We start from the raw sequence: 20,891 nt of genomic DNA, 5'->3' as shown, positions 1-20,891 counted from the left end.
TTATGGACGGGCTGCCGAGTGCCGACACAGAGGTAGCCACAGCCGTGAACTACCGCACTGTACTGTGTCTGCTGCTAATATATAGACTGGTTGATAAAGAGATAGTATACTCGTAACTAGTATGTATGTATAAAGAAAGAAAAAAAAACCACGGTTAGGTGGTATATACAATTATGGACGGGCTGCCGAGTGCCGACACAGAGGTAGCCACAGCCGTGAACTACCGCACTGTACTGTGTCTGCTGCTAATATAGACTGGTTGATAAAGAGATAGTATACTACTAATATTATATATACTGGTGGTCAGGTCACTGGTCACTAGTCACACTGGCAGTGGCACTCCTGCAGCAAAAGTGTGCACTGTTTTAATATAATATTATGTACTCCTGGCTCCTGCTATAACCTATAACTGGCACTGCAGTAGTGCTCCCCAGTCTCCCCCACAATTATAAGCTGTGTGAGCTGAGCAGTCAGACAGATATATAATATATATAGATGATGCAGCACACTGGCCTGAGCCTGAGCAGTGCACACAGATATGGTATGTGACTGACTGAGTCACTGTGTGTATCGCTTTTTTCAGGCAGAGAACGGATATATTAAATAAACTGCACTGTGTGTCTGGTGGTCACTCACTATATAATATATTATGTACTCCTGGCTCCTGCTATAACCTATAACTGGCACTGCAGTAGTGCTCCCCAGTCTCCCCCACAATTATAAGCTGTGTGAGCTGAGCAGTCAGACAGATAATCAGATATATATAATATTTATATATAGATAATAGATGATGCAGCACACTGGCCTGAGCCTGAGCAGTGCACACAGATATGGTATGTGACTGAGTCACTGTGTGCTGTGTATCGCTTTTTTCAGGCAGAGAACGGATTATAAATAAAACTGGTGGTCACTATCAGCAAAACTCTGCACTGTACTGAGTACTCCTAATGCTCCCCAAAATTAGTAAATCAAGTGTCTCTCTAATCTATTCTAAACGGAGAGGACGCCAGCCACGTCCTCTCCCTATCAATCTCAATGCACGTGTGAAAATGGCGGCGATGCGCGGCTCCTTATATAGAATCCGAGTCTCGCGATAGAATCCGAGCCTCGCGAGAATCCGACAGCGTCATGATGACGTTCGGGCGCGCTCGGGTTAACCGAGCAAGGCGGGAAGATCCGAGTCGCTCGGACCCGTGAAAAAAAACATGAAGTTCGTGCGGGTTCGGATTCAGAGAAACCGAACCCGCTCATCTCTAATATATACCCTGTGTAACACGAACAACTGAATCTGTTGATATCGGACAGATGATGTTGAAAGCCGGCACGATCCCAGAGCACCCTCCCATAGATCATCCGACACTGGTCCTAGATCAGACTCCCACTTGGTCTTGAGGGAGCTAAGGGGGTCTATATGATGCATTTGAAGTAAACGGCCGTATATTTTGGAGACTAAATGACCGGATCCCACCGTCTGCAGCAGCAGTTTAACCGGGGAATCAGTAAGCGCCGGCGGGCCATTGGGGAACTGGGCAGACATAGCATGCCGCAATTGGAGGAAGCGGAAAAAATACACAGAGGGGACGTTAAATTCCTGTTGAATCTGCTGGAAGGATCTAAAAAACCCATCAGTGTATAAGTGTCCCAGTGAAGTTACTCCCCATGGTTCCCACACCTCCCTGACTTGAAGCTGACACAACTCCGGCAATCCATATTTATTGTCCAGCGGAGTGTCGGGATCAATGCCCTGTCCTTGCAATATCCGGTGCGCCAGCCTCCAAACTGTAATATATTGTTTTATGAGTGGTAGTGTCGACATTTTGACGCTTCCACAGAGAAGCAATCTCAATGGGGAACCACCTGGGTATTCCTGCATTACCAACTGCGAGTGCAGACTCGAAGTGTCAGACTCATTAACCCATTCCCATAGATGTGCTAATTGTGCTGCAAAGTAATAAAAACGAAAGTTGGGAAGAGCCAGCCCCCCTGAGGTTTTGGGCCTGGTCAAAGTATTAAGTGCCAACCGTGCCCGTTTACTAGCCCAGACCAAGGAGGACAGCAACCCATCTATCTGTTTGAAAGTTTTCTGGGGGATGTATACTGGGGATTGTTGTAGAATGTACAGGAGTTTGGGTTGAAAAACCATTTTCACCATGTTAACCCTCCCTGTAACTGTCAGGGGCAGTTTCCCCCAGACCTTCACTTTATTGCGAAGATAAGATATTTGCGGTGTAATATTAAGGGAAGTAAATTTATGAGGGTCGTTAGATACCCAAATGCCCAGATATTTAAAGGAATTCACCCATCTTAGTGGGAGATCAACCAATGGGGAGGCAGGGACCTCGCCCTGAAGCGGGATAATGAAGGATTTCTCCCAGTTGATCAGGAGCCCGGAGTAACATCCGAACTGATCAACAATATCTAAAATCTTAGGCATAGACTCAGCATAGCGATCCACAAATAGCAGGATGTCATCGGCATATAGAGCTATTTTTTCCTCCCTGGTGCCCACAGTATATCCAAAAAACTCTGGGTTCGCTCGCAGAAGACATGCAAGGGGTTCAATGGCTATAGCAAACAGGGTAGGGGACAATGGGCATCCCTGACGAGTACCTCTAGACAATGGAAAGGAATGTGATACAAAACCGTTCACTGCCACCCTAGCCAGGGGAGAGGAATACATCAATCGGACGAATTTGATAAAGCTAGGGCTTATACCAAACTTGTGCATGACCCTCCACAAATACTCCCATTCCACGGAGTCAAAGGCCTTAGCGGCGTCCAATGATACTACTATGGATGAGGGAGCCTCACGGGAGACCTGGAGATGGGTAAATAATCGTCTAAGATTAATGGATGTTGATTTATTGGGCATAAACCCCATCTGATCTGGGTGTACGAGCTGCGTAATGACCTGATTTAATCTACATGCCAGGATTTTGGCCAGAATTTTAATGTCGGTCGGTAGAAGGGAGATAGGTCTATAAGAATCAACCTTCCTATGGTCCTTATCGGGCTTCGGAAGGACAATAATCAATGCCTCTGCCATAGATAAAGGGAGGGATTCCTGTGTGAATATCTGATTATATAACTCAAGTAATTGGGGGACAAAAAAATCTAAATGTCGTTTATATAGCTCAGACGGTATGCCGTCTAGCCCCGAAGCCTTCCCATTGGGAGCAGCATTAATCGCAGCCACAATCTCCTCTGGCGAGATAGGTGCCTCGAGGAAGTCATGCGCCTCACAGGTCAGCAAGGGGAGCTGTATAGTCTGTAGATATTCGTCTAATTGTATCGGGGTACATTCTAGTTTAGAACTGTATAATCGCCTATAATACGACACGAATTCCGACGCAATCTGTGGGGTCTGCGATAAAGTGGTACCGTCTGAGGCCTCAATTTCAGCCACAGTATTAGAGGATCTCTCACCCCGTGCCAGGGAGGCTAGATATGATCCCGGCCTATCCCCGGAGGCGTAAAAGGCGTGAGAGAAGAAGAGGAGTCTATGCTGAGTCTTTTCCATTAGATATTCCCTCCATTCCCCCTGAGCTGACAACCATGCAGATTTGGAACTATCTAAACAATCTTGTAAATATTGTGCTTCTGCAGCAACACTTAGGGTCTCCAGTTCGGACTCCCGGTGCCTGAAAAAGTTTTTTAAATTAGCCACTCGTTTAATTAGGGTTCCCCGCAAAAAGGCCTTAAACGCATCCCATATATTAAAGATAGGCTGCCCAGCCTTGTTTATCTCGAAAAATTCCCGCCACGCAGCCATCAAATCGGAGCCATCTCCCATATGTACTAGCCAGAACAGATTAAACTTCCACACTGCCTGGCCTCTAGAGCAATTAAAATCCAGGATCAATGTTAAAGGGGAGTGATCCGATATACCCCTAGTCTCATATTTGCTATCCCGAACCCTAGGAATCAGATCTCTCGAGAGAAGAGCCAGGTCAATCCTAGAGAACGAGGAGTGGGAATGTGAGAAACATGAATATTGTTTAACAGATGGATGTCTCAGTCTCCAGGGATCGACCAGGCCCAGCCCCGACACAACATCAGCAAAGCTATTCCTACCAGAATGTGGACCAGAGGGATTAGTAGAGAATCTATCCACCGCTTTATCTAATACATTGTTGAAATCCCCCATACAAACCACAGGTATTCCCGGTGACAATGCCATAAACCCTGCAACTTTTTTCAAGACATCGGAGGAGTACGGGGGAGGCACATACACGGACAGTAAAAGCAAAGGGGTACAGTGGATCTTACACTTTAAAAACACATATCTCCCCCATGGGTCCGTTTGTACTGACTCCACCACAAAGGGAACAGACTTCTTTAAAAGGATAGAGACTCCCCGAGAGGCAGAGGTGTGTGTAGAATGGAATGCCCACCCCACCCAAGGTCTTTTAATGGCCAGGGTCTTGCTGCCCACCAGGTGGGTCTCCATAAGACATATCACATCAGCGGCATACTGCTTAATTTGTCTAAGCACCAGAGATCGTTTAATCTGGTCATTGAGTCCCCGCACATTCCATGACAACATCCTAAGTCCAACCATGAGGGGTCGTTGTGATAATAATAGGGGCTATAGCCCACAGCCAGCCAGATCCCCCCTCACTGCATACAAGTACAAGGCACCACCGCTCAATGAATAGATTCGTAAGCCATACATACTCAAATTCCAAACATCCATACAAACAATAACCGTAGCCTTTAACTTCCCCCCTCCCCCCACCCTGTACACTACTCCCAACCTGCAGCATACCTGGATCCCTTAACCTAACACCGGCTCAAACCCAGAGCACACAACGAGTTATACTCTGGGTGGAGCCAAGAATATAATGGCCCTAAGAAAGAGAAAACAAAACACAAACAAAACAAAACATCCCCAGCCATTAGACTAAATCACCCCTATAAGATAGAAAAAGGGGCGAAACATACAAAGTCTCCCCCCGGGACTTAAGAACAAAATACAATCGGATATATTCGGACCACAGATATATCCCTCCTCTCCCCCAGCCCCCCTTTCCCGCATCTCAGCAATATAAGTATAATAATTGGTCAGTATGAGGAGAGTACCAAAACAGAAAATCAGGTAAATAATTATCCCCCCAACCACCCTCACATCCTCAGGGAGCAGCATTTAGATACTTAAACATTTTTCCACATCCTGCATCCCCCCAGTATATATGCAGATAATCTTATCCCGTACAGAAAATCTCTTGCAACTAGAGTCACAGGAATTAATCACGGATCAGCAAGAGCCCGTCTCGCCGGGAAGCGTCCATCCAGCCATACCATCGCCTCTCGAGGAGCCGCAAAAAATTTGGTTTCACCATCAGCTACCACTCGTAATCGTGATGGAAAGAGCATGGCGTATGGCAGATCAAGTTCCCGGAGTCTCCTCTTAACAGGCAGAAATTGAGCTCTATCTTTCTGCACCTCCACCGCGAAGTCTGGGAAGACCGATATTAGCGACCCGTTCCACTTTAGGGGGCCTTTCGTGCGAGCAAGTTTCAGAACAGTGTCCAGGTCGCGGAAGTGGAGGAACTTGGCGATGAAGGTACGAGGCGGAGCCCCCGGAGGCAATGGGCGCATCGGAACTCTATGAGCTCGTTCTATGGTGAAATGAGGCGAGAATTCATCGGATCCAAATGCCTTCCGAAGCCATGTTTCTAGAAATTCCTCAGGAGACGAGCCCTCCTCCTTCTCGGGCAAACCGATGAAACGGACATTATTGCGACGTAGGCGTCCCTCCATATCCGTTAGTTTTTTGCGCACATCAGTCATCTGAGACTCCAAAGTATCAGTTCGCCGTCCCAGCGGGGTGACAGTATCCTCGACATTGGAGATACGGGTTTCGGCCTCACCCACCCTCTCTCTCACCCTTTGTAGGTCTTGATGGATAATGGAGAGGTCGGACTGCACCTGTCCAATTTTATCAGCCAAGCGGGCCTCACTAGCTGTTACGGCATCCAACACTCTTTGTAACGCAGCATCGGGCGGTTCTGATGAGGCATAGCTGTGTGCAGGAGAGGGGGGTGAAGACTCATCTTGTGTAGTTTCCCTCCTCTGTTGTTGGGGACCGGGATTGCGAACAAACTTCTCCATTGCGCCCGCCGCCGCGTTTTGTTGGCGGCCTTTCACCATTTTGGATAACACAATGCCGCCGTACCCGACCGGATATATATCAAAGCAATGCAGGCAAGGAGAGGGGGCGCAGGTACTAGCACGTTGTGAAAGGGCCAAGAGGTGCGGGACAAATATATATATATATATATAGAAGGACCAGTGGTCTTGGTAGTGTTGCTGAGGTAGAGCAATGCAGGGCTCTCAGTATTAGTCTCCAGCCTTCAGTCAGGTTCAGCAGCTCAAACAATATGTGAGAGACACTTCCAGCAGGAGAGGTGTGGTCAGGAGCTGAACCGAGCCCTCTGCCAACCACAAGATGGCGCCCGGAAAACCCCACATACAGTGCAGCCGGTGTTATAGCCCTCAGGGGGGCAAGGCTCGTCAACTATACAGCGGGGGTGCTCTCCGGCTGGCGCACGGGCTGTTCCAAATTCAAATTTCAGCCCAGGACTGTCAGGGGCGGGCGGCGGAGCTCCGTGCATGCGGCCCGCCAACCGCAAGATGGCGCCCGGCGGCTCCCTGCAGTCAGCTCAGCCGCGACAAGTGTCCTGGCCGTCCGGCGGGGAAGAGGAGCGGAGCGGCGAGTTGTTCGAGCGGCGGGGCCCCCGTGCTACACTCCCGCCGGCCATGAGGTATGTTAGGCAAGCCGGGTGGGAGAGGAGTGGTATAGCTCCCGGGCAGCGCTGTCCAAGATGGCGCCGGTCTCATGCAGGTCGGGTCCAGCACACTCCTATAAACGGTCCCAGCAGGGACACAGGGCACAGAATCCCAGTAAAACGTAGCCCAGATCGGACAGCAGGCATTCAGACAGCCGTCCAGGGCCACTTAGGTAGTCACTCAGGGGCAACAGGATCTAGTCAGGATATTGTTGGCTGGGGAGCTAGGAGAACACGTCCTACTCCATATCCAATCAGGCCATGCCCCCCCATTTTTTCTATACTTACCTTCCTGGCATCCATCGGTGACTGTGTGTGGGCCCCCTCCTCTCCTGTAGCCGTCACCGCCGCTGCTAGCGCACTGAGCACTAGAGACCGGCACAGTGCCAGAGTCTACAGCGCATGTGCAGGACTCCGGTAAAATGGCACGGAGTCCATTACATTTGTCGGAGTCCTGCGCATGCACTGTAGACTCTGGCACTGTGCCAGAGTCTCAGCGCGGACCGCGGCGGTGACGGCTACAGGAGAGGAGGGGGCCCACACATGGAGTCTGCACATGGGTCCCCCTCTGTCTAGAAACGCTGCTGGCTTACACGCTGGTCTGCATGGGCTGAATATGCCTGATCAGGCCTTTACTGAACTATGCATACCTGGGAAAAACCCCTCTATTCCCCAATCTGCCCCTGCAGGGAGAAGTTTCATTTGTACAGTTGTGCGTTTGCTTCCTGAGCAAAAGCAATGCAAATTTACACATACCATATGCAAAAGGAAACCTGATCTTTAATAAATATTTACAAACAAATAACTATCCGGATAAATTAATAAAAACCTGAACAGTATATGTTAGTCACCAAAAGGTATACAGATTCATTGTGGATGATTCAATTGGTCACACAGCCCTGATGTTACAGGTAAGGAACATTTCTTATTTCTACATACATGCAAAACAAAGACATTTTATATTTACTCAGCATCGCATGAAGGGCCCACCAGGAGAATGCAGTGGTAGCGGCCCATTCATAAGGGGTGTGGCCAACCGTAAGAGAGGACATAGCATGCAGACAACATGGATACTACATTGCATGGTCTGGCTCTCTCTATACACATATAAACAATAAATACTGATAGTTCGGTATGTAATACTGCTGGTCGGAATGCTAGCGGTCACATGATAGTGAAGATCCTGACATCGGAGGGGGTAAGTACAGTATTTTTATCCTGCTCCACCCCCTATCCTAATCCTTGGGGGGAGGGTGGTGGCTATGGCTAACCTCTCAGGGGGTGGCTAGGGCTACCCGCCAGTGCCTAACCCAACCCCCCCCCCCCAGTGTCTAACCCCAATCCTCCACCCCACGAGGTACACTAGCCTGTACGCCAATACTTACCTTTGGGATGTCGGCTGTCTGTGTTCCAGCGCCCGTCTCCCGAGTGGTGTCTAAACGCATCCTGTATAATCTGCCAGCTTTTGCACTGTAGTGAGTACACCATAGTGCTGGGAACACTGTATAATGTAACACATATCTAATAAAACCCCCAATAATGGTGAACCTGTCTATACTGTATATACTACATTAATGCACTGTACATATGATAGTGGACCCCCCCCCCCCCCCCCCCCAACCCCCAAACATTCCAGGCAGTGTCTAAAACTCAGTAAGAACTGCATTATGTCTAGTACCAGCCAAGTACACACCCATTGTTAGTACCGTGTATATCTCTATCGTTGTACCCTAACCATGTGAGGTGGCAAGAAAACACAAAACAGCCTGTTTTAATATAGGAATGTAAAATCTAAATTGAGGTAATATAAGGTGATGAAAGTTTTGCAACTGCAATACATTTAACTGCTTATATTATACAACTCTTACTTGTTATATACACTTGTTTTCCTCAAGTTGATCTTCCTATCGTTGCGATATCTTCTAGAATCTTCCACAGCATCCTTCACCGCAATAACAAGCAGCACTATTACCAAGGGAACCATCGTTATCTCCTTATGAAACACCTCAATTTCTGGCATCCAGTTCAAGATAGCAAGACACAGAAAATACAGATTTGCAGACCTGTGAGAGAGTAAGGAGATAACTGTAAATGATTGCTATTTTTAAACATGTACAGTATATTATTTTGATTTTAGTACACTGCGTAAAAAAAGAGAGTCGAAAGTGACGACTTCCATTTGCTGTTCATTCAGTCAGTATTTATAAAGCTACACTCCCGGCTATCGTTACCCTACCCAGGGCGTAGCCTCACCTAGGGCCTGCTCTAGGCAGCGGTCTCCCTGGGTCTGAATAATTAAAACATGCTCGGAGCGCAATTTTTCCGCAATAATTTTCCTTTTTGTTTTTCAGTACTTAATATTTTTTTTTTTTTCACAATCCATTCTGTAAAGTGAATGTAAGGCTGTGCATGCTGCTCTTCCTTTTTCAGCCCTCTGGGAGAAATTTACTAAAGTGCGGTTCATCAAAATCACTGGGGGGGGGGGGGGGGGTCTTCATCTTATTTTGGCAGTTTTCAAAGCATCAGATTTACTAAAAGCAAATCTGCCACAAAAGTGACAAGACCACCATTTTTACAGAACCTCACACAATGGGGGTCATTCCGAGTTGATCGCTCGCTAGCAACTTTTTGCAGCGCTGAGATCAGGTTAAAACTCTGCAAAACTGCGCATGCACTGCAATGCAAAGGTGCGTCGTACGGGTACATAGAGGATCGGTGATGGGCGATGGATTTAACGAAGAATCCATTCGCACAGTCGATCGCAAGGTGATTGACAGAAAGAGGGCGTTTATGGGCGTCAACCGATCATTTTCTGGGAGTGTTTGGGAAAACGCAGGCGTGTCCAAGCGTTCGCAGGGCGGGTGTCTGACGTCAATTCCGGGACCAAAAAGACTGGAGTGATCGCAGCGGCTGAGTAAGTCCAGAGCTAGTCAGAAACTGCACAAAATGTTTTTGTAGTGCTCGGCTGCAAATGCGGTCGCACACTTACAAAGCCAAAAAACACTCCCCCATAGGTGGCGACTATCTGATTGCAGTGCTGCAAAAAGTTGCTAGCGAGCGATCAACTTGGAGTCCCCCTATATCGCCACCCTGATAATCATCAAGCGTTGGATTTGCAAACCCACCAGAAGAAAAGGAGGCGGTTGTGACAGATAAGTGGGTTCTCTAACACCAAGCTTTTCCAGCTATCTGGCCAATTGGATGCTGAGTAGGCACGTTACATTTATTATGTAGGCAATCACTGTGTATTGAATAATGCAGCAAAACCCTATTAGTTATTTTATTAAGGGCGGTGACATTATTATTTAATGAAAAAAATTAGGAGGTCAAATAAATACGTAATTAGATTAATAAACCAAATTTATTAATTACGTTAAGTCGTCAATGTTAACTAAACAGGGTCAATAAAAATGTATTTACTGTATGATGAGGGAAACCATTTATGATGTGGGCACCATTTATAGTGACAACGAAAAGGGTAAAATAACCCTGTTAAAGTGACTCCATACATGAAGGAACGGGCTGCTGCCTCCAGGCAGTGCTACTGTAAGGGTATCCTGGGGAGAGTCCCTGTGTAATACAGCCCAACACTGTAAGGGTCAAGCATCACCTCAAGGTCATTTCTATAAGCCTGCTTGAAGGAAGTCTATGCATAGTGGCATTTGGAGAAGAGGGTCCCTATATGGGATGGTGGGAATGGTAACAGTCATATGCAAGAGACAAGGTGCAAGTACATCTGGTGTAGAACCCAATGTACACTTGTACGTATAAACAGTGACCTGTTATTTGTGAAACTACTGTACCTAGCAAAACTGGTTATGTAAACTTGCAAAGTTTAAAAGAGTATTGTGCAGGTGAAGCAAAGGGCCCATCTACAGAAAGTTAGTGGTGCATTCAGGGGAAGCATGGCGGGGGTGGCAGGGGGAAGTTTTTGCTATACCTAGCACAGTGCTTCTAAAACAGTGTGCCAGAGCACCCTGGCACACCACAGTGCACATTCAGGCGGTGCAACAGATGTTCTGTTCCCAAATTATTTGGGCCAACATCTTTCACTTCCCTCTCATTCTCCTCTTTGCACAGCTTTTCCACAATGTCTTGTGCTTCCTGAAGAACTACAATGCGAGTAGGGTCACTACTCATCTCTTACCCACCTCAGACTCTACTCACCGCACCACCACGTATACCCCTACCCTCTCTGTCTGTCTCCCTGCTCCCCTTCTGTATTTCTGTCACCATCTTTGCGTTAGTATCTGGCCCCAACCTGTATCTACCTCACATTACCCCAACTGTTCCACCTCCTTTATCTCCCATCTGTTCAAACAACCCACAGTCCACTTGCACTACACTATTTCCACCACCCAGCATCTTCCACTTCTTCCCTTCTGCACCATTTTACGAGTTACACCAGTGGCTGATCAATCAGGAACAAACACAAGTGCTACCGTGACCATACCCTGTGCTTATGTTAGCGGTTATTCTTACCTGTAAAACTGCTCAAATAAGTTTTTGGGCAGAAACGTTAAAATAGTATATTTTGTAGTTCTAATTTTATTTCCAACATAAAACTTGGAAATGGTGTTGCAGTCTCCATCCCATTTCCTGTTATTGGCAAAGACAACCCGTTGCTTGTTCAAGTTATATGTTGGACCTTTCCTCTTGGATTGCAGTAGAGGTGTCCTTTCTGAATCTTTTTGTGAAACCCTCTTCCAACGGTAGAAAGTTGAATCCATGGATGAAACTTTGATCTGAAACAGAATTATAAACTGTTCACATGGTCATTTTACAAAGCATTAGAAATTATCTAAACGTAACTGCAATGTTCGGAGTCTACACTTTTCTTGTCATCTGATGTACAGTATGTTATAATGACCAAATGGTTTCATAACAATGGGATCATAATTCATTTCTGTTGATCTTTCAAAATATATGGAATAGCATCTTGACATTGTAAAAAATGAAGAATCTTGAAAAAACCTGGGATGAGCATTTGTGTTTCGACGATTGTCATGTTGTCCCTTTGACCATTTTGCCCTTTTGTACTTGTCAACCTTAAGCACTGTCTACCGTTTTCCTTCAACCTTTTGACCATATTGACCTAATGCATGTAGATCATATGGGGTCAACATATTGACTGTCAACCTAGACACTGTCTATCTATACATTGGAACCAGTGCATTATTTAGGCCCATTACAGTGCTAGAATTTTCACACTTGCTTGGGATTAATTTCTTCCACTTCCTTATTGGCAGCCTTGTAACAGGTCCCTACCAGACAATAAACGCAACATTAATAGTTCACATTTATTTCCATTTATAGCCGACAGCACAAAACATCAAACAACTTTTTTTATTAGGGCATGTGAAAGGGTATATAAAAATGTTATCTTCTTTATCACAGCAACTGCACACTATAATACACAGCAGCTATGTATATCTCCGGCTCATATACTTATATAAGGTGAATAGGTATTGTGAGATTTGTGCAATCTCAGCCCCCAGCTGCACAATGTTGTGTTTTGCAGCATTATACTGTGGGGTTGGGAGCACGATTATGTGATTCACTGCAAATTGTGTCATCCACCCCCCAGACTGCCCTCGTCACTGGGGAAGTGGGCAAAATCCTGGAGTCTGGTCTAGTCTTCTGGGAGTCCAGCTGCCCAACATTTGCAACAGACATTCTAGGCAAAGATAGTTCCAGGGCCGGTCACTTCTGCTGCTAATGTCACCTCACGATAGATCGTCATCGCTCTCAGGCCCTGTAGCTGCTGAGCTCCACGGCAATAGCGGTAGTTACACTACTAGTCATCCACAGAGATGGAACTTCTGTAGGCAAGCCCTGTCCAGCTCTGACGGAGCTCCTTCACCATTGCTACAGCTTACACACTATAGGGGAAATTCAATTGAGTGCGAGGTTTAGCGAGGTAAAAGAAAACCTTGCATCCAATTTTGGATTACTGCTGGTATGCACATGCTCCCCATACCTGTGGTATCCAATTTAAACAAATTAAAAGTAATACTTTTCTGCCTGATGTTCTTTCCTCCATCTTGCCACTGGGGAGGGGGCAGCTGTTAGTCCCAGGGGCTGGGAGGTGCAAAAGCTGCTGGGAGATAAAGGTCTCCCAGTGGCTGGCTCTGGGGTGTGTGTGTGTGTGTGTGTGTGTGGGGGGAGTGGTGGGTGGGGGAGAGGGGACACACACACACACACACACACACACACACACACACAGAGACATCTCACTCAACCTGCTTCAGACGAACTGGATCCTGACGCTGGATAAAGAAGATCCCACTTCAGAAGGTGAGTAATCACCAATTAATGAAGCTAATTGGGAATTTCCAATTGCTTAATTAGTCCTTAGCGGGTGTGCCGCTGGGGTCCCAGATCAAGTTCTGGTGATTTTTCTGAAAATTAACGATTTTAGCTACGAGAAAAAAAACTATTTTAGGAAAAATCAGAGGTCCAAAAATACACAGTTTTTAGGTCCCCTGATTGAATAGCAAAAACCCTGCACTGTGGAGTTTTTTACATTTCCCGCTGGCAATTGAATCTGCCCCTGTGCATCCGGCTCCTGGCATAGAATATGCAACGGGCACCTGGCATCGCTGCAGACATGAAGATAGAAGGCAGATAGAGTAATCACTGTCCCCCGTGGGGTGGTGGTGGCTGGTCTTAATGGGGGTAACAACCTCTACGTTGCTTCTGGGCAACTGGGACCAAGTTACACCCCTGCACTCACCCACGTCAATTGGTTAACATACAAACTATGGACTTCAATGATGAAATCGTACTGTATGTGACTACCTTACTTTTAGTTAAACTGATGAAAGTATTTTTCTAATGCAAACCACAGCAAACAGATCTAGAAGCTATTTATTAACCTGGTGCAATTGTCTGCCCATTTACACTAGTGACCTTTTCTGTGTAACAACAAATGTCAATTGCAATATTAAAAACTATTTATAATTATAATTTATAACTGGGGATGGACAAGCAGTGGCACAGACCGGGGAGCAAGGCCTACGAGGCAGCACCATTCCTGCCCCGTGGCACCTGTATTTACTGGAACATGGTTATAGCTACCATAGGTGCAGGGAGTGCAGCTGCTATGGGGCCCAGAGCCGAGAGGTCCCACAAAGTTCTGGCTATACCCCTGCATGCAGAGTAGCTAGATCCGGAGGTTAGAGCATCCTTAGGAGGCATCGAGTGCTTCTCAGTTGTCTCGGAAGTTCTCACCCCCCTGTTGTGACATCATGATGTCACATCTTCAGGAGGGGGGCTGGTACAAGGCACTTTTTCTCCCTGCTATAGCTCTATGCTCCTTCATACAATAAGCCTTTATATATTGGGAATTAAGACTTTGCTATTTAAGTGCACAAGCCTAACACTCAGGAACACTGTGTAAGGAGGCAAGAGTCCTCAGTGCTACAAGTGGAATAAGTAGGGTACACTTTAGGAGCCTGCACTTTCCTCCAATGTTCTAAAAGATGAGGTTTTAAAACTTTGAAACAAACTCTTGAAAATGAAGGACAGAGAACAAAGATTCTAAATATAACCAAACTCAGAGATGTTTTCAAAGGATTTACCGCCCTGTCATTTACTGTAAGAAATAATAATCTGGGTGGTGAAGTGAATGTGCGCATTGTTAACTATACAAAGTCCCTTTTCTTGATTTTGACAAGGCTAACGTTAAAAAACCCATACTTTTGAAGAGAATTATACAACTGTTTCTCTTTAGGGAAGTTTATATCTACTGTACAGTATTTTCATGTATCAAGTGGGGTTTTTAGTGTGGATTTCTCGCAGTAATAATGCTACGATTTATCTACTGTATTAATCAAAATGTGGATTCTGTTCTGTTGAACCTTAAGCCCCTTTCCAAGTAGCTGAACTGGCCTTGTGCTCTCATGGCAAGCAACAAGGGGGGTCATTCAGACCTGATCTCTCGCTAGCAGTTTTTTGCAGCGCTGCGATCAGATAGTCGCAGCCCATAGGGTAGTGTATTTTAGCTGTGCAAGTGTGCAATCGCATGTGCAGCCGAGCGGTACAAAAAAAAAAACTTTGTGCAGTTTCTGAGTTGCCCAGAACTTACTCAGCCGCTGCGATCACTTCAGCCTGTCTGGGCCCAGAGTTGACGTCAGACACCCGCCCTGCAAACGCTTGGGAATGCCTGCGTTTTTCCAAATGCTCCCAGAAAACTGTCAGTTGCCACCCACAAACGCCCTCTTCCTGTCAATCTCCTTGCGATCAGCTGTGCGAATGGATTCTTTGTAAAACCCATCGCACAGCAACGATCCGCTTTGTACCAGTGCGACGCGCCTGCGCACTGAGGTGCATGCGCATCTGCACTTCTGACCTGATCGCAGCACTGCAGAAAAAGCTAGCGAGCGATCAGGTGTCTGAATTAGCCCCAATGCTCACTCCAGTGCAGCTTTTATAGCAATATATGTGAACCCAGTGGTGTAACCAGAACTTTGTGGGCCCCATAACATTTTGAAGGGGCCCTGATCCCAATGCTTCTAGAGAGACACCGCTCCACAACATTTATTAATTTTATGCCCCATAATAGTGCCCTAGCTCATTTTATGAACCATAGTAGTGCTGTTGTTAATATTACGCCCTATAGTATTCCCCTAGTTTATTTTATGAACCATTGTTACATACCTCCCAACTGTCCTGATTTTTTGCGAGATAGTCCAGTTTTTATTGGGACTGTCCCACCCGTGGGCCGCAGTGTCCCGTGGTGGGATGGGGCAGTAGCGAGACTACTGTCACTCGCTACTCTACCTAGCAGAGCAGAGGTGAAAAGACGCTGTGTGCAGACTGCAGCCCGCGGCTGGAACAACGGGACAGTCCCAAAAAAATAGGACTGTCCAGCAAAAAAAATCAGAACAGTTGGGAGGTATGCTACAAGGGTTCATAAAATAAACTAGGGCACTACTATAGGGCATAATATTAAGCTCAGTGTCCAGGCACCTTGAGAAGAAAAAAAAAGTGGTTGCTCTGTAACATCGATGGCGGGAAACCATATGGTTCTCCCTCATCGATGGAAAAACTGTTCTACATTGGCCATAGACCATCGATTGTTTTGAATCATTGATGGTCGATGGCCATCCCTAGCTCCCCAAAATGAATCAATAGGCAAATATGTGCAGACAATGGAATGAACATCTATGTGGAAACACTGCAGGAAGAAAACCATATACTGTTCTCTTTGTTTTGTACAGGCACTTGTTGGTATAGGGAATGCGCCACTGCACCTCCTTCATGAAGCTCCATAATTGAAGCATATGATATTTTACCAAGATGGCTGACATTCTTTAGTCTGCACATGCGCGGTGCCATCTTGGCACTAAGGTTGAGCACCACAGTACTTCATGTCTGTGTAGTACTTAGCTCCATGGGGAACCCTGTGATATTCTGCATTATCGTGCCTATATACATGACCGCCTGCCCTGCTTCATCTCTGTTGCTTGTATACATAACTGTGAGCATGGCTGTACTGAAAACTGTGCACTACAATAAACATACCTTCCAACACTGTTGCTTTGGGAGTCGGGACTTCTGTGCGGCGTACCAGTGCCCAAAAAGGGGCGCGGTCTCAGGGAAAGGGGGCGTGGCTATGTGGGGATGCTGTGATCACAAGCCACGCCTGCAGATTTTGTCATTGGGGGGGCATGCCTGTGAGCTGCTGGCATGCCCCCATTCCCTCTGACTCCCATGAATAGATGCTGTGCGCATGTGCACATCGTCTATTCACTGCAGCTCTGCTAGACAGAGCAGTGACTGATAGGAGCCTCTCAACTGCCCCAACCCACCGCGGGACACTGCAGCCTGCGGGTGGGACAGCCCCAAAAAAACGGGACTGTCCCACGAAAATCAGGACAGTTAGGAGGTATGCGCTAAAGAGAACCTGCCACCCCCCTCTCCGCGCCACTGGACCAAAAATGGGGTAAATTGCAGTGTAGTACAACTAGAAGTAGAACCCTTACATAACCATCAGTTCCACTTCCATGTATTTGTCATCACACCCAGTGTCGGACCGGGGCACGTAGGGCCCACCGGGGGAATGCAGTGGTAGGGGGCCATGTTTAGGGGTGTGGCCAGTCTGCAGAGGGGGTGTGGCCTGCCACCACATTGGTTTGACAAACCATTAGAAAGTGCAACATCTGGGCCCCTTCATTAAATTCAGCTGCTGCATGCATAATGTTCCAGATTAATAACAGATTAATAACAGCAATGCACTGTAGAAAATACACCATAGTCTAGTATAAGGTAACTTATGTATAATGTATAATTCAAGTGCACAGTCTGGAACCTGATCCTTAGAGCAGGAGGTGGTCCCCGAGGCAGTGGGGCCCACCGGTGGTTTCCCCTGTATCCCTGTGGGCCAGTCTAAGCCAAATCCCACCCATGGGTGTACCAGGTTATTCAGCCATCTTTGGTGTAAGCTATATGTGTCTTTATTCTGGTCACAGTTTATGTACTGCATTATGTTCACATTGGGGGTCATTCCGAGTTGTTCGCTCGCAAGCTGCTTTTAGCAGCATTGCACACGCTAAGCCGCCGCCTACTGGGAGTGTATCTTAGCATTTTAAAATTGCGAACGAAAGATTAGCAGAATTGCGAATAGACACTTCTTAGCAGTTTCTGAGTAGCTCCACACTTACTCGGCATCTGCGATCAGTTCAGTGCTTGTCGTTCCTGGTTTGACGTCACAAACACACCCAGCGTTCGCCCAGACACTCCTCCGTTTCTCCAGCCACTCCCGCGTTTTCCCCAGAAACGGTAGCGTTTTTTCGCACACACCCATAAAACAGCCAGTTTCCGCCCAGAAACACCCACTTCCTGTCAATCACATTACGATCACCAGAACGAAGAAAAAACCTCGTAATGCCGTGAGTAAAATACCTAACTGCATAGCAAATTTACTTGGCGCAGTCGCACTGTGGACATTGCGCATGCGCATTAGCGACTAATCGCTCCGTTGCGGGAAAAAAATAACGAGCGAACAACTCGGAATGACCCCCATTATCTGTTAAGCATCTTGAGTCATATGTGGAAAACAGCGCTACATAAATAAAAATTATTATTACCATTTAATGTATTGTGATGATTATAATCGGAGCCGTTTAATTCTACAATGTTATATCTCTTATTATTTTCACATTTATTGAAATACAAATGAAATTTTCTTTTTCCTTCTACAACTTATACGGATTTATATGCATTAATGCAACAGAAGTGTGTTTTATATTCCTAAGCCGTCCATTACACAAGCTCGGTAATATTGTTATATCACACCCTCTAGCGCTGTCTTATCCTATTTAACAAAGTTAAGCTCAATTAAATATCAATTGTATGCTTATATATATTTTTATAATAGTGGCTCAGTGTTCTAAAATAAATTTCCTTACTTGTTAAGGCTTAATTAAGCCTTTTATAGTTTTCAATAGATAAAACTCTGTCTCAAATGCTGAAAGAAAATTATTTTAGTACACTAAGCCACTTAGGGGGAGATGTACTTAGTCTTAGAAAGTGATAAAGTGGAGAGAGATAAAGTACCAACCAATCAGCTCCTAACTGCCATGTTACAGACTGTGGGCATAATTCAGACCTGATGGCAGCAGCAAAATTGTTCTCTAATGGGCAAAACCATGGCCCTCATTCCGAGTTGTTCGCTCGGTATTTTTCATCGCATCGCAGTGAAAATCCGCTTAGTACGCATGCGCAATGTTCGCACTGCGACTGCGCCAAGTAACTTTACTATGAAGAAAGTAATTTTACTCACGGCTTTTTCATCGCTCCGGCGATCGTAATGTGATTGACAGGAAATGGGTGTTACTGGGCGGAAACACGGCGTTTCAGGGGCGTGTGGCTGAAAACGCTACCGTTTCCGGAAAAAACGCAGGAGTGGCCGGGGAAACGGTGGGAGTGCCTGGGCGAACGCTGGGTGTGTTTGTGACGTCAACCAGGAACGACAAGCACTGAAATGATCGCACAGGCAGAGTAAGTCTGAAGCTACTCTGAAACTGCTAAGTAGTTAGTAATCGCAATATTGCGAATACATCGGTCGCAATTTTAAGAAGCTAAGATTCACTCCCAGTAGGCGTAGGCTTAGCGTGTGTAACTCTGCTAAATTCGCCTTGCGACCGATCAACTCGGAATGAGGGCCCATGTGCACTGCCGGGGGGAAGGGGGGGAGGTATATGTAACGTGCAGAGAGAGTCCTGCTTTGAAACAGGACACCCAATCTTATTGGGATCATAGAGAACGAACAGCAAGTCAGATTTCCTGTGACGAGCTGTCCTCTTTACATATACCTTCAAAGCCCTCACAACATCCAAAGACTTTGAAGTAGCAGAGGTGTCCGTAACAGCTGGAACCACAATAGGTTGGTTAATGTGAAACGCGGACACCACCTTAGGAAAGAATTGCTGACGAGTTCTGAGTTCAGCTCTGTCCTCATGGAAAATTAAGTAGGGGCTCTTGTGAGATAACGCCCCTAGATCTGACACACGTCTCGCTGAAGCCAAGGCCAACAGTGTGACTTTCTTCCACGTAAAATATTTAATATCTACCTCCTGGCCGAAATCTGAACTTTTATTGAGTCCAGACGTAGGCCCACATCAGACTGCAGAAAAAGCAGGAAACGCCCTAGATGAAATACCACCTCAGAATATTTTCTGCTCTCACACCAAGATACGCATTTCTTCCAAATACGGTGGTAATGTTTAGACATTACCCCCTTCCTGGCTTGGATCATAGTCAGGATGACTTTGTCAGGGAAGCCTCTCCTGGCAAGAATCAGCAGCTCAACTTCCATGCCGTCAAATGTAGCCGTGGTAAGTCTTGATAGACGAACGGGCCCTGTTGCAGAAGATCCTCGCGAAGAGGTAGAGGCCAAGGATCTTCGAGGAGCATCTCCAGGCGGTCCGCGTACCAGGCCCTTCTTGGCCAGTCCGGAGCAATGAGAATTGCTTGATCCTTTTCCCTTTTTATTCTTTCCCGAATTCTTAGGATCAGAGGAAGTGGAGGAAACACGTACACCATCTGATATACCCATGGAGTCGTTAGAGCGTCCACCGACACTGCCTGTGAATCTCTTGACCTGGAACAATACCGCTTGAGCTTCTTGTTGAGACAAAAGGCCATCATGTCGATCTGTAGATATCCCCATTGACTTGTTAAGTACCTGAACACCTCCGGGTGAAGGCCACACTCCCCCGGGTGTAGGTCGTGTCTGCTGAGGAAGTCTGCCTACCAGTTGTCTACTCCCGGAATAAAGACCGCCAACATCGCCGCAGCACGTTTTTCCACCCAGAGGAGAATTCTGGACTCCTCTGACATTGCTGCTCTGCTTTTTGTTCCGCCCTGTCGGATTATGTACGTCACTGCCGTCACATTGTCCGACTGGACCTGAATGGCCCGATCTTGAAGATATGAGGCCTGCAGAAGGGCTTTGTATATAGCCCTGTGTTCCAGAATGTTGATTGAAAGGACGACTTCCTGACTTGACCATCTTCCTTGAAACTGCACCCCCTGGGTGACTGCTCCCCAACCTCTGAGGCTTGCGTCCGTGGTTAGCAGAATCCAATTTTGAATCCCGAACCGTCGGCCCTCGATCAGGTGAGAAGTCTGTAGCCACCACAGAAGGGAGATCCTGGCATTTGGCGACAGACGGATCCTCTGGTGCATGTGAAGATGTGATCCGGACCATTTGTCCAACAGATCGAGCTGGAAGGGTCGTGCATGAAACCTTCCATACTGAAGAGCCTCGTAAGAGGCCACCATTTTTCCCAAAAGGTGAATGCATAGGTGCACCGATATCTGGGTTGGCTTCAGGACATCCCAAATCATTGACTGGATTACCAATGCCTTTTCCAATGGAAGAAACCCTTTCTGCGACTGTGTGTCCAGTATTGTTCCTAGAAAAGGGAGCCTCTGAATTGGCTCTAAGTGAGATTTCGGAAGATTCAGAATCCAGCCGTAATCCAGGAGTTGGGTTGTGAAGCCAATGCATGTTCAACCTCTCCCTGGACGGAGCCTTTATCATAAGATCGTCTAGGTACGGAAATATGTTCACTCCCAGCTTGCGAAGGA

The 20,891-nt window shown here is 46.6% G+C and overlaps 1 protein-coding gene across 2 annotated transcripts in view; it reads right to left on the bottom strand.

The window, feature by feature from the left end:
• The window catches only part of ATP10B (ATPase phospholipid transporting 10B (putative)), a 650,716-nt gene that overhangs the window by 204,900 nt on the left and 424,925 nt on the right, over positions 1-20,891 (bottom strand). For both annotated transcript variants that reach the window (XM_063928760.1, XM_063928761.1), the window contains 2 exons: positions 11,274-11,536; positions 8,660-8,854 (listed from right to left, as the gene is read on the bottom strand). In XM_063928760.1, coding sequence (XP_063784830.1) covers positions 8,660-8,854; positions 11,274-11,521 — 443 coding nt within the window. In that variant the 5' untranslated portion in view covers positions 11,522-11,536. The remainder of the gene's footprint in view (positions 1-8,659; positions 8,855-11,273; positions 11,537-20,891) is intronic.

This window comes from Pseudophryne corroboree, chromosome 6 (assembly GCF_028390025.1).
Source record: "Pseudophryne corroboree isolate aPseCor3 chromosome 6, aPseCor3.hap2, whole genome shotgun sequence".
Lineage (NCBI taxonomy): Eukaryota > Metazoa > Chordata > Amphibia > Anura > Myobatrachidae > Pseudophryne > Pseudophryne corroboree.
This window is presented reverse-complemented; position numbering and strand designations above follow the sequence as displayed.